The sequence below is a fragment of the Eptesicus fuscus genome, chromosome 7 (genome assembly GCF_027574615.1).
Source record: "Eptesicus fuscus isolate TK198812 chromosome 7, DD_ASM_mEF_20220401, whole genome shotgun sequence".
NCBI classification, from domain to species: Eukaryota; Metazoa; Chordata; class Mammalia; order Chiroptera; family Vespertilionidae; genus Eptesicus; species Eptesicus fuscus.
The window spans coordinates 45,539,207-45,551,837 of NC_072479.1; the positions used below are offsets into that span (position 1 = coordinate 45,539,207).

The 12,631-nt window shown below is 38.6% G+C and overlaps 1 protein-coding gene across 1 annotated transcript in view; it reads right to left on the reverse strand.

Annotated features, from left to right (window-relative positions):
* Nucleotides 1-12,631, reverse strand: part of HELB (DNA helicase B) — a 48,703-nt gene that overhangs the window by 30,065 nt on the left and 6,007 nt on the right. The window contains exons 2-6 of the mRNA XM_054718884.1: nucleotides 10,275-10,676; nucleotides 8,811-8,980; nucleotides 4,548-5,417; nucleotides 3,289-3,475; nucleotides 1,950-2,091 (exon numbers count right to left, since the gene is read on the reverse strand). Coding sequence (XP_054574859.1) covers nucleotides 1,950-2,091; nucleotides 3,289-3,475; nucleotides 4,548-5,417; nucleotides 8,811-8,980; nucleotides 10,275-10,676 — 1,771 coding nt within the window. The remainder of the gene's footprint in view (nucleotides 1-1,949; nucleotides 2,092-3,288; nucleotides 3,476-4,547; nucleotides 5,418-8,810; nucleotides 8,981-10,274; nucleotides 10,677-12,631) is intronic.

The window sequence follows — 12,631 nt, forward strand, 5'->3', positions numbered from 1 at the left end:
TTTAAAATGACCAATCATCAACCAACATCCCCAAAATGAGCAGAAATGTTATAGGAAAAGAATATTACACATCCTCCCTAACCAGTTTGGCTCAGTGGATAGGGTGTTGGCCTGCAGACTAAAGGGTCCCAGGTTCAATCCGGTTAACATGCACAGGTTGAGGGCTCGATCCCAGGTAGGGGGCATGCAGGAGACAGCTGGTCAATGATTCTCTGTCATCATTTATGTTTCTATCTCTCTATCCCTCTCCCTTCCTCTCTAAAATCAATAAAAATATATTTTTAAAAAAGAGAATATAACACACCCAATTGCATATTTTTCATAATCCTATATAATAAAAGGCTTAAATGCAAATTAACCAAATGGCAGAACGACTGATCACTATTATGCACACTGACCACCAGGGGGCAGACGTTCAACGCAGGAGCTGTCCCCTGGTGGTCAGTGCGCTCCCACGCTCAGCCAGAAGCTGGGCTCATGGCTGGCAAGTGTAGCGGTGGTGGCGGGAGCCTCTCCCACCTCCACAGCAGTGCTAAGGATGTCCAACTGACGGCTTAGGCCGGCTTCCCGCTCCCCAGAGGGAGCAGGCCTAAGCCATCAGTTGGACATCCCCCAAGGGCTCCCGGACTGCGAGAGGGCGCAGGCCAGGCTGAGTGACCACCCCCCCACTCCGAGTGCACAAATTTCATGCACTGGGCCTCTAGTGTTTTAATATAAACCTACATCATCTACCCTTTTCCTATCAATTCTTCCTCTACTCCCACTATCCAACCCAGGGTAGACAGGGGTATGGAGAAAGTAGGTTTTAATATTCTAGTTTCTGCTGATCCCCAACCAAGGAAATGTTCAAGCAATAAAAACAACACCTTATAAAAGAGCGTCAAAACAAAAATAAATTTTGGCCCATGAATAAAACCATCTCTTAGCGATCTGAGTTCCCATATCATCTACTACAGAAGATCACTCTAAACACTTGTGCAAAGACTATGAGAAAATAAGGGTTCTTTTCTACTGAGAGGAATATGCCATGGATGCCACCAAAATTCAAGAAGGAGTAAAATGCCATATTCATTTATTTTGCTTTGAGGTCTCTTGCAAAACATTATGGGAAATCTTTTCCCAAATTCTCCCTTGAACTCTAATGAACTCATTTCTAAGTCCCTGTTCCCCTTGGGCTCATTCTAGTCACTAAGACTGATGTAACTTTTTGTTTTTAATCCTCACCCGAGGAATGAAGATATTTTTTTCCATTGATTATTAGAGAGAGTGGAAAGGACAGGAGAGGGAGAGGAGAGAGAGAGAAACAATGACATGCTTGAGACACATTAATTGGTTGCCTCCCGCTAGCACCCCTACTGGGGCTGAGGATTGAACCTGCAACTGAGGTATATGCCCTTAACCAGCATTGAACCCGAGACCTTATAGTCCACAGGCCAACGCTCTAACCACTCAGAAAGATTGTCCAGGGCAAGACTGATGTAACTTTAATCCACATTACACTGGGCCAGTAATGAAAAATACTACCTTTGTTTTTCTAATTATGGGAAAAAAGGTATATGTATATATCTAAAGGATAGGATAGGTTTGCTAAAAGGGCATAATAAATGTACTGTCATTAATTCAAAAGCTAATATGGCCCTATCTGGTTTGGCTCAATGCATAGAGCATCGGCCCACGGACTGAAGGGTCCTGGGTTTGATTCCGGTCAAGGGCAGGTACCTCAGTTGCAGACTTGATCCCTGTGTGGGAGGCAACCAACCAATCAATGTGTCTCTCTCACATTGATGTTTCTTTCTCTCTCTCCCCCTCTCTTCCACTCTCTCTAAAAATAAATGGAAAAAATATCCTTGGGTGAGGATTAACAAACAAACAAAAAGCTAATATGTATTTTTTAACCTTTTATTTCTAACACAAGAAAGAGAAAATGGAAAATGTTAGTTATATTATACCTTGTAGCATTGTCCACAATTAGCTCAGATTCTGTTCTGTGGTTTGTCTTTAGTTCGATAGCACAATTCCTTGACTTCAGAGTATCAAAAAGATCTTGCAGTAAGTTGCCAGGCTCAATGCTGGGTAACTGTCTAATATCACCTAAAAGGGCGGGGGGGGGGGGGGGGGGGGAGAGGATAGATACAGGTTTTAGGTAACTGTGGTCCTGAAATTTAGGAATTATTTTTATTTCGCCCTACTGATATATGCCATAATTATAAAGATTTACTCTAACTTAAAAAAAAAAAAAGCCCTTTCCCCAAAATCTTTGTTTAAAATGACTTGAGAACATTAAGTCTTTAAAAATATCTCACACACAAAAATACCATTCAGATTAAACAATATAAGATAAAAATAGCAATAACTCAACAAGGTAAAATCTGAGTCAAACTTCTTTCCTACCTATAACCACAGGCCAACTGTGTAAAGACATATATTTTGGCCAACATGTGAAGAAAAAAACAGGCCCGAGATAGCTGTTATTTAGTCAATCTTGCTCAATGTCTTACTAAACATGAAAGAAGCTATGGCCTCAAATGAATAAAATAAACAGATAAAATACAAAATAAACAAACTAAATGCATTTGCTAACAGATAAATTCTAGTAATGTAATGATGGTATTTTTCTCTATTAAAAATCTTTTTACTTTAAACAAACCAATCAACCATAGAGATAAGAAAAACTACTTTCTAGGTGAAAGATGGGAGAATGCTCAAGCCTTCAATAGAATCAACTGTTTATAAAATATCCTCAAATATCTAAAAACATTACTTATACAGAATTTGATTCTCACGCTGCAATTCTATTTCTTTTTCCATTAAATCATACAGTCTATAGAACAGTATACCCAATAGAACCTAACTGAATCTCGCCAGAAATGGAAAGGACTTAAGAGGCTGGTGAGGTCTAATTTGCGCTATTGGCTTAAAAATCATAAATTACTTTTAAGAGGTCTATACTTCAGACATTTTATTACTTCCAAATAAATTGACATCCTTATTTACTTTGGATCTGTGACATTTTTACCATTTTTATAGTCATCATTTAGGTGATCAGCAGTGACCCCTCACATCTCTATTTCATTCATATCCCAGCCTGCTAATTCCCTGGCTAACATGAAGCACCTCCCAAACTGCTCAAGAGAGTGGTCAAACTGAACTCAGTGCAGCTTTCGTATGGGCTTTGACCAGACTTCCCACCTGTAGGATATGATATTAGAGCAGCGAATTGTATAAACCGCCACTTAACCACAATGCTGTGTACTAAGCAATTAGAATTCCAGCAATATTTTAACTTACCAAGGATAATAAGCTTAGAAAGTTTGGAGTGCTCAAGCAATAAATTTAAAACAGATTTGAAGATTCCTACAGATACCAAACTCCCTTCATCCACAACCAGAACTGTCACTGAAGAAAATCTCCATGGACTTTTCTCCCTGTTCTCCTCGTCCGTTGTTTTCTTCCAAAAATAGAAGCTGTAACTGACCTACAAGTAAAGCATTGCATGTCTAAGTTCGGGTTATAAAATTTACCCCCCAAAATTTTTTTTAAAACATGTTACTTGAAAACAAAACTCTTAAATTGGAGGGGGTGGGTAATGCGTGTAGGTAGAGTAACATAGGACAAAGGCTAAAGAAATTGAGAACACAAAAGTTATAGAGGTGAATAGATAGATCAAATAAGTCTAAAATAAAATAAAAATCAAATAATTTTAAAAAGTGCTTCCTAACAACTACTTAGTGTGTTTAACAGGCTTTGTATATGTCACTATCCCACTGCAAAAATTTCAACCCTCCCCTTACTACTTTTGGCCAGGGAGAGCTCTCTATAGCCTTTTCCATTCCCAAATAAGCCTTCTCCTGGCCGGAGCTACCCAGTCACTTAGGTCCGCCTCTTCCCCCAACAGTCACACTCTATCCTGGAAATAAAGTGCTGTCTTCCCAGCCTAATACTTTTTCTTCACATTAAAAAAAAAAAAAAAAAAAAAACCCACCACCACCAACAACTAAAAACGATTTATTACAGAGGTAATAATATTCACTACTTTAAAAATACAGGTGAGTAAATATTTGTAACACTGCAGCCAGATAATCTTAAACAGGTTGGTCTCTATCATTCCAGAAACATTTCTGTATTGTAAGGACACATATATTGTATATAAAGGTTTTTTAAATGGTAACACATAATTTTTTAAATTTTATTTTCAAGTACAGTTTACATTCAATATTATTCTGTATTAGCTTCAGGTGTACAGCATAGTGGTTAGATCATCATGTACTTTACAAAGTGTTGCCCTGATATTTCAAGTACCTGCCTGGCACCATAATATTACAATATTACTGACTATGTTCCCTATGCTGTACTTTACATCCTTGTAATTATTTTGTAACTACTAATTTATTTAAGTTTTCTACTGCAACTATATTCAACATGTCTATTAAGCAAGAGCATTCATATTTCCCACACATCGTCATGAAGAAATGAAAACTAAATTAATGAAATAAAGTCTGTCTTTAAGGCAAATGTTTCCTCTCGAGAAGAAATGTAAAAGGTTTTACCTGACATAGTGTATAAGCGTGAAAACCAGTCTTCTGTCTCAGCAAGCCAGCGGCTTTCCCTGTAGGTGCCGTAAGTAAAACTTCTATAGGCTTGTCCGCCTTTGGCGGCCTTTGCTCGGTAAAGGTAATCCACTCTTCTGGTGCATCCTGGTCTTGTTCAAAGTCTTCACAAGCTTTCTTTACTTCTCTTTTCTCCAACAGCTCTCTATGCCTGAAAAGATGGCTAACAATTGTGGTCTTCCCACAACCGCCTTTCCCGCTGATGACGGTCACGGCATTGGAGCAGACCATCTCCAAAGCAGCCACCTGGTCCTGGTCCAGTTGATCGTCAGGTATTTCGGCATTATCTTCATCTTCACCATTATCCCAAATATGGTCACCACTGTCCTGTGTGTTGGCCTCAGAGGTTTCTAACGTTTCATCGGGCTTACTTTCGTTTAATGGGTCACCCCTTCTTGAATTCTCAGGTTTTTTGGTACGAATAGACGCAAGCACCTTTTTGACATCGACATGAAAACACCACGGAGGCCGCGTCATCAGGTCGCCTATAGAAGAGGCAATGCTTTTCTCAGCCTGGTAAAGGTCATAAAGGAAGACACAGCCCTTCTTATAGGTCACCACATTGATATCCTTCAAAAAGTCCAGACACTGCCAAACATCATAAAAAGACATCTCGTTTGACAACTGAGAAGTTAAGTCAGGTTCTTCCACATACGTGTGCCCATGCTCTCTACACAGCTGCTTCAGCTTAGAATATAGTATCAACGCATTCTTCTGTACATCAGTCATCAGGAGGAGGAGAGACGGGCACTGACAAAATGCTGTCCAACTTGCCTCACATTGCAAAAGCTTCAGCTCTCTGTAGGTGATCTTTAAGAAAATAAAGTTTGAGCTGTTTTGTAAAAACTGTACATGTTCATGAGTATTATTAAAATTACAGTAAAAACAATGTTATTTGTTAATAATTTTTTAAGTCCCAGAAGACATGTATTTCAACTAAGTTTGGAGGAAAAATCTCTGTACCTAATATATCACTAATTTTTTATTGACTGTCCTGTGATTAGAGCTCTATATACTTTTTAAATTAAAATTATATTTTCTCGCCCTAACCGGTTTGGCTCAGTGGTTAGAGCGTCGGCCTGCGGACTCAGGGGTCCCAGGTTCGATTCCGGTCAAGGACATGTACCTTGGTTGCGGGCACATCCCCAGTAGGAGGTGTGCAGGAGGCAGCTGATCGATGTTTCTCTCTCATCGATGTTTCTAACTCTCTATCCCTCTCCCTTCCTCTCTGTTAAAAATCAATAAAAAAGGAAAAAAAGAAAAAAAAATTATATTTTCTCAAAGCAATACACATAATTTTAATAGTCAAATAACACCATGAGATTTATCACTAAAAAGAGGAATCCCCTGACTTACCCATCCCATGCCTTCTAACAACACCAGCTTCAACACTTTCAGTTTTTTTCTCCTGGAATTTATCTCCACATTTCTAAGTACTATTTATACTATTCCTTAATTTTATTTTAAATTTTAGATATTTTTAAGTTAAATTTATTGGGGTGATATTGGTCAATTATATAGGTTTCAGGTCTATAATTCTATAATACATCATCTATATATTGTACTAGAGGCCCAGTGCACAAAATTTGTGCACGGGGGTGAGGGGAGGTCCTCTCAGCCCAGCCTGCACCCTCTCCAATCCGGGACCCTTCGGGGGATGTCCAACTGCCAGTTTAGGACCCTGAGGGCCTGGTCACTCCATGCAGCCTGTTCAGTTGTCCGTTCAGTTTCGATGGTCGCTTAGGCTTTTATTATTATAGATAGTGTGTCTATCATTTAAAGTCAAATCTTCCATCACCATATACAGTATTCGACCCTCTTTATCCTTTCTTACCTCCCTCTCCCCCATATTAACTCCTATTATGGAAAAGTCTTTCTCTACAGAAGATCTCTCTCTTTTATACCATCACCTCCACATAAGCTTCTCCCCTTCTCATTTTTGAAAAAAGTTACAGTAAACATTTTGTTAATCAATTTGGGTTAAATCAGTGTAAATAGGATTCAGATAAGCAACTTGATGTCCCAGGATTATGTTCCTTAGCTTTATATTAAACTCTGTGTGTTCTGTGAAGTTAATGACTATCTCATTTCCTTGTTTGTTTTTTTTTCTTTTAATATATTTTTACTGATTTCAGAGAGGAAGGGAGAGGGAGAGAAAGACAGAAACATCAATGATGAGAGAATCACTGATTGGCTGCTTCCTGCATGCCCTACACTGGGGATTGAGCCCGAAAACCTGGGCATGTGCCCTGACCGGGAATCAAACTGTGACCTCTTGGTTCCTAGGTCGACACTCAACCACTGAGCCATGCCAGCCGGGTTACTTGGTGTCTTTAGTTTCTATGTGCTTATTAACAATTCTTTCCGAAGGCTACAAAAGAGGCAAGGAACTTCCTTTATCAGGATCCACTGAGCAGGTCTTCTACCAGCTCCATCTTTTTTTTTCATGGAGCCTCTATACACATATTTATGGGCTGAATTGTACCCCCGCTCCACCCTACCCCCAATTCATATGTTGAAATCCTAACTACTAGTACCTCAGATTGTGACCATATTTGGAGATAGGGTCTTTAAAGTGGTAATTAAGTTAAAATGAGGTCACTGGGGAGGGCCCTAATCCAATATGATTTATTAAATTAGGACACAGACAACTCTATAGAGAGAGAGATTACCGTGTGAAAACATAGCAAGACTATAAGTCAAGGAGAGACACCTCTGAAGAAATCAACCTTGACACCTTGATTTTGAACTTGTAGCCTCCAGAACTGTGAGAAAATAAATTTGTTGTATAAGCCACCCAGTCTATGGTGTTTGTTAGAGCAGTCCTAGCAAATTAATACAATACCTCAGTACAAGTCTTTATTCTGGATGGTCAACAGTGAAACTTCAAGCCTCCTTTTCCCACTGAGTCCCAGAATGTTCACTGTTCTGATTGCTTCTCTACTGAATAAATATATATAATAATCTAATATTCCAGGATCTTATTTTCCAAAGCATACAGAAACCACTCATTTTACATAGGAAACAAATTCATTATTCTTGTGTTTCTCAAACAGGGTGGGGAGGGTGTCTGTACACATTCGTGGGGATCCAAAAATTACATCAGAATTTTTAAATTTTTAAATTTCCATTTGGAAAACCACCTTTAACCAAGCACGGCTAAAATTTAAGTGCCACGTTTGGTTTCCAATGCCACTGGAGCCTCTTGGTGTCTAATAATAACAAAAGTGTAGTAGTTCATAAATGATATTGTTGTAACAACTAAAAAAAAATGAATTATATCATGCTATCCGATATGAACTGTGCAAGTTCTTAAAAGTTCTAATAGGAAAGTATAAGATTGAGTTGCAAGGCAGAATGTATTTGCCAAACTCATAAGAACTTGTGTCTTCAATGAGATCTACACTCAAGTTGCAAATGGCAATTAAGTCAGCAAAAAATGTTTGCCATATTAAATTATATAACTAAATTATTAATAATGTGAATGGCATTTATTTTGTTGTTTTGTTTTCCTTTATACATTTATTGCATAAGAGCTAGAAGCACAAAAACTTGCTATTTAGTCCCTGGCCATATTGCTCAGTTGGTTGGAGCATTGTCCCATACACCAAAAAGTTGTGGGTTCAATTCCCAGTCAGGGCACATACCTAGGTTGTGAATTTGACTTCCGGTTGTGGAAGGTATGGGACAAAACCAATATTTCTCTCTCACATTGATGTCTGTCTCTCTCTCTCTCTCACTCTCTCTCGTCAATTTAAACACACACACACACATTCTCAGTTGAGAATTTTTAAAAAAGTTTGTATTTAATTTGTAACAATCAAAGAAACATACATTAGCCTGGCTGGTGTGCCTCAGTGGTTGAGCATCGATCCATGAACCAGGAGGTCACGGTTCGATTCCCTGTCAGGGCACATGCCTGGGTTGCAGGCTCGATCCCCAGTGGGGGGTGGGGAGTGTATGTGCAAGAGGTAGCTGATCAATCAATGCTTCTTTCTCATCATTGATGTTTCTCTCTCTCTCTCCCTCTTCCTTCCTCTCTCTGAAATCAATAAAAACATTTTTTTTACAAAAGAAAGAAAAACACATCAACACTGAGGTCTATACAACTTTTTTTCCTTTGAAAGAGATACAAAAATTGTCAAGTTTGAGAAATCTTGCCTTATATAAGATTGCTAAATTCTAAACAAATGTTTTACTTACTTTACTAAATCCAAGCTTCCATGGATGTTTACCTAAAATCTCTTCTATCTTTCCCAACACCACTTTAGAACGAGAGCTTATGAGCTGCTTAAAGTGTCGAGGCAGAAGAACTGGAAGGAATTCCATTATTTTTGGAAACTTCAATGCTGTCATTACACTTATAAATGGAACTGCAGGATACCAGAAAAGAACAAATCAAAACATACAAATGAGCTCATAGAATAACCGATTTGATGGATTTTCTTATTTAGTACCCCTTGATCAAGAAATCCAAATCAAAGAGAGATTAATAAATTTACTTTAACCAGCAAGAAAATTCATATTATAACAATTTATTTGTACTGAGATGGTTTTCACTGTATTTAACACCAAAAATTATGTTCTTTAAATGCTTAAGTAACTTCCTAGTCTTTTGTTTCATTTTGCTTGCAAATAATTAGAATAAAATTCTTGACTCAATGACATAAAGATAAAATCAAAACTAAACATAAAAATAATACACATATTAACCTTTATAATCAATTTTATTGTAACCGTGATCCTTTTGTCATTGAAGTCATATGATGGTGTTCTGCCAAATTTATTTAAAATAACTAGTAATTGAAATAGTCCATATATGTGAATGTCCAATAACAAACCATATTTTAAAAATATTTTAAATCATTTTGACTGAAATTTTTCCAAAATGGATTACTCATATCCTTGTCTTTCTCTTCTGACTTCTTAAATTGAGTAATTGACAACTCAACTTTTTCTTAATGACTCAAAGTAACCCTATGGACACAAAAGTTAGAGAGATAGGATCACAGTTTTAGAGCTGGAAAGGCACTTAAAGATCATCTCACTTAATCTCTTCTTATTAATATATATATATATATATATATATATATATATACATATATATATATGTATATATTTTTTTATTTCAGAGAGGAAATAAATTGTGGGCACACCCCCTATGGGAGATCGAGCCCACAATCCAGGCATGTGCCCTTGAACGGAATTGAACCTGGGCCCCTTCAGTCCACAGGCCGACACTCTATCCACTGAGCCAAACCAGCTAGAACTCAGTCTCTTCATATTAAAGATGAGGACCCTGGAATGTCAATGACATACTTCAAAAGCAATATAAACACATTTTCATCAAACCCATTTAAACAAGAATACCATGGCCCTGGCTGGGTGGCTGAGTTGGCTGGAGCATCATCTCGTAAACCAAAAGGTTTTGGGTTTGAATCCCGGTCAGGGCACATATCTAGGTTTCGGGTTCGATCCCTGGGAGGCAACTGATCTCCGCCCCCCCCCCCCCACCCCCGCCCTTCTCTAAACATAACCTCAGGTGAAGATTAATTTTTTTTTAAAAATTAAGATACTATGCCAAGATACCACTGTGGCAATATTTAAAACACCTAAGTCAGTAAGTATCTCAATTGCACTAAACTCCATAATAAAAATCACACCTACTTGTGTTTTCCACAGAACGGCACATCTTGTAATCTGGTTGGGACTCCTGCTGTGTAGATTGCTTTTTACCATTCTTCATATTTTCCTTCTCAAAAGTTCTCCAAGTTTCCCTAAGATTTTCAAAGTTGAGATTTTCATAGCCTAATGTTGCATTTACCCAAGCTAAAAATTTAGTTATAGTGTCACTGTGGACATTACAGTCGTTAAGAAAGAGGGAACAGATATTTTTTTGAGATGGTGGTGACATATCAGACTGTAAAAAGTACGATGGAAATCCTTGAACTTGGTAGTTCCTTGATCCCACAGGCTTTACTTGTACCTTCACTCGCCACCAAGGACCCGTTAATGGAAAATGTCCAGACACTTCACACTGCTCTCCAGTGTTTTCATCAGAAATTACAACTAAAAAAAAAATTTTTTTAAGTTTATTTAGTATATTTTAAAACCTCTTTCCCAATGTTTTTGTTTTTTAACCAAATCCATCATTCTCTGTAACTCTCCTCCACGCTCCCCTTTGCCCCCGCCTCACACACACAGCACCCTGCACAGACATCTATTAGGGTGTCTATACTCCACTTACCTGTTTCTCTGTCTCCATCACTACCCTGTAAGCCCTCTAGCATAGGACAATGTTTCATTAGTCTTTGAGCTCCAAGAGGTAAGCATGGTACATGGCAAAAGCCTGCTCTTCTTCTAAAAGTAGTCCTCTCTCTGCTACTTTGACTTCAGCCAAAACTGACCTTCATGCAGTTTCTAAATAATAACAATGTCAAGGTCCCTCCCACCACCAGGCCTTTGAATAAGCTGTTCCATCTGCCTTAGGCGTTCTCTTCTTTACTGTTTATCCCATTTATCTCAGCTTAACTATCTTCTTCAGGAAAGCCTTCACTCTAGCACAACTTAATATTTCTCCTAAGCACTGAGTAACATTATAGTTACTTCTGTGATTATTTAAAGAATGTCTGTTTAATTCACTAGATTAGTAAGCTCCATTAGGACAGCAACCTCATCATCATATCTCTCCAGGGTATCCCTGCAACAAACACCTTGCTTGGAACATGGTGGCTAGTCACTAATACTTTTAGGATAAATTACTAAACCCTCCACAAATACTTGAAAGTTGTCTAAGCCTGTGCTGTCCACTCACGTGTAACTATTTAAATTTAAATTAAATAGGATATTAAAAATGGCGGCTGAGTAAGTGAATGCTGCTCCCAGGACCAAACTGGAATTACAACTATAATACAGAAAAAATTTCTGAATAATCAATGGAAAACTTGCAGGAGAGAATCCTGATACCTGAGGACCAAAAGTGAAGACCACATAGAGACTGGTAGGAGGGGTGGAGGCATGAAAGGGCTGGCTGGGTGCCCACAGACAGCAACTGAAGTCCCGGAGAGAGATCTCAGCTGAGGGGGGTTGCCACTGAAAACTGTGGGATCTAATCTCCAAGCTGGGCCCCCCAGCAGAGAGCACTAGAACTGAGAAGGGTACCCATATAACATCTGGCTGTGAAAAGCTGCAGGGTTGCTTATCTTCCAGGGAGAGAGGGGTGGAAATTCACACACCCTCTTAAAGGGCCAACACACCCTTTAAGGTGTAGAGCCACTCACCTTAAGCTCCGGCAGAGTGGATTGGAGCTGTGTGAGCAGAAGCCAGGAATGGGGGCTTTGGGGTTAGAGATCAGAAGGCAGACACCCCAGTTTCCTGTGCTGAGTCATTCCCTCATGCAGCAGAGGTCATCTTTATTACACAGACATTTGCTATACTGGCAAATTTGCCTGGGGGGGAAGATAGCTGACCCACCCTATTGGAAAACAACTTGTCCCAAGGTATGGAGTTCCTGAGACCCAGTCTCTTAATGGGTGGTATCTGGAAGATCTGAGTCTCTGCTTGATCTAATTAGTCAGAAACAGTCTGACACTGTTCAGAACCAGATTGAGGAGCGTAGCAGATCTACCTATACAGAGTCACAAACCCAAACAGGCAGCCAAAATGAGATAAAGAAACAACCCCCAAATGAAAGAACAAAAGAATGCTCCAGAAGAGAAAAATATGAAATAGAGATAAGAAATTTATCTGATAAAGAGTTCAGAATAATGATGGTGACGATGCTCAACAGCATGAGAAAAGATATAGTAACTAGGAAAACAGAAATAAAGAATGACATAGCACAAACAAAGAACACATTGGAAGGAATACACAGCAGATTAGGGGAAGTTGAGGATCAAACCAGTGAATTAGAAGACAGGGTTGAAAAAAATCCCTCAATCAGAGAACCAAAAAGAAAAAACAATTAAAAAAAAAAAAAAAAACAGGACACCTAAATAAAAAAAATAATAAATAAATAAATAAAT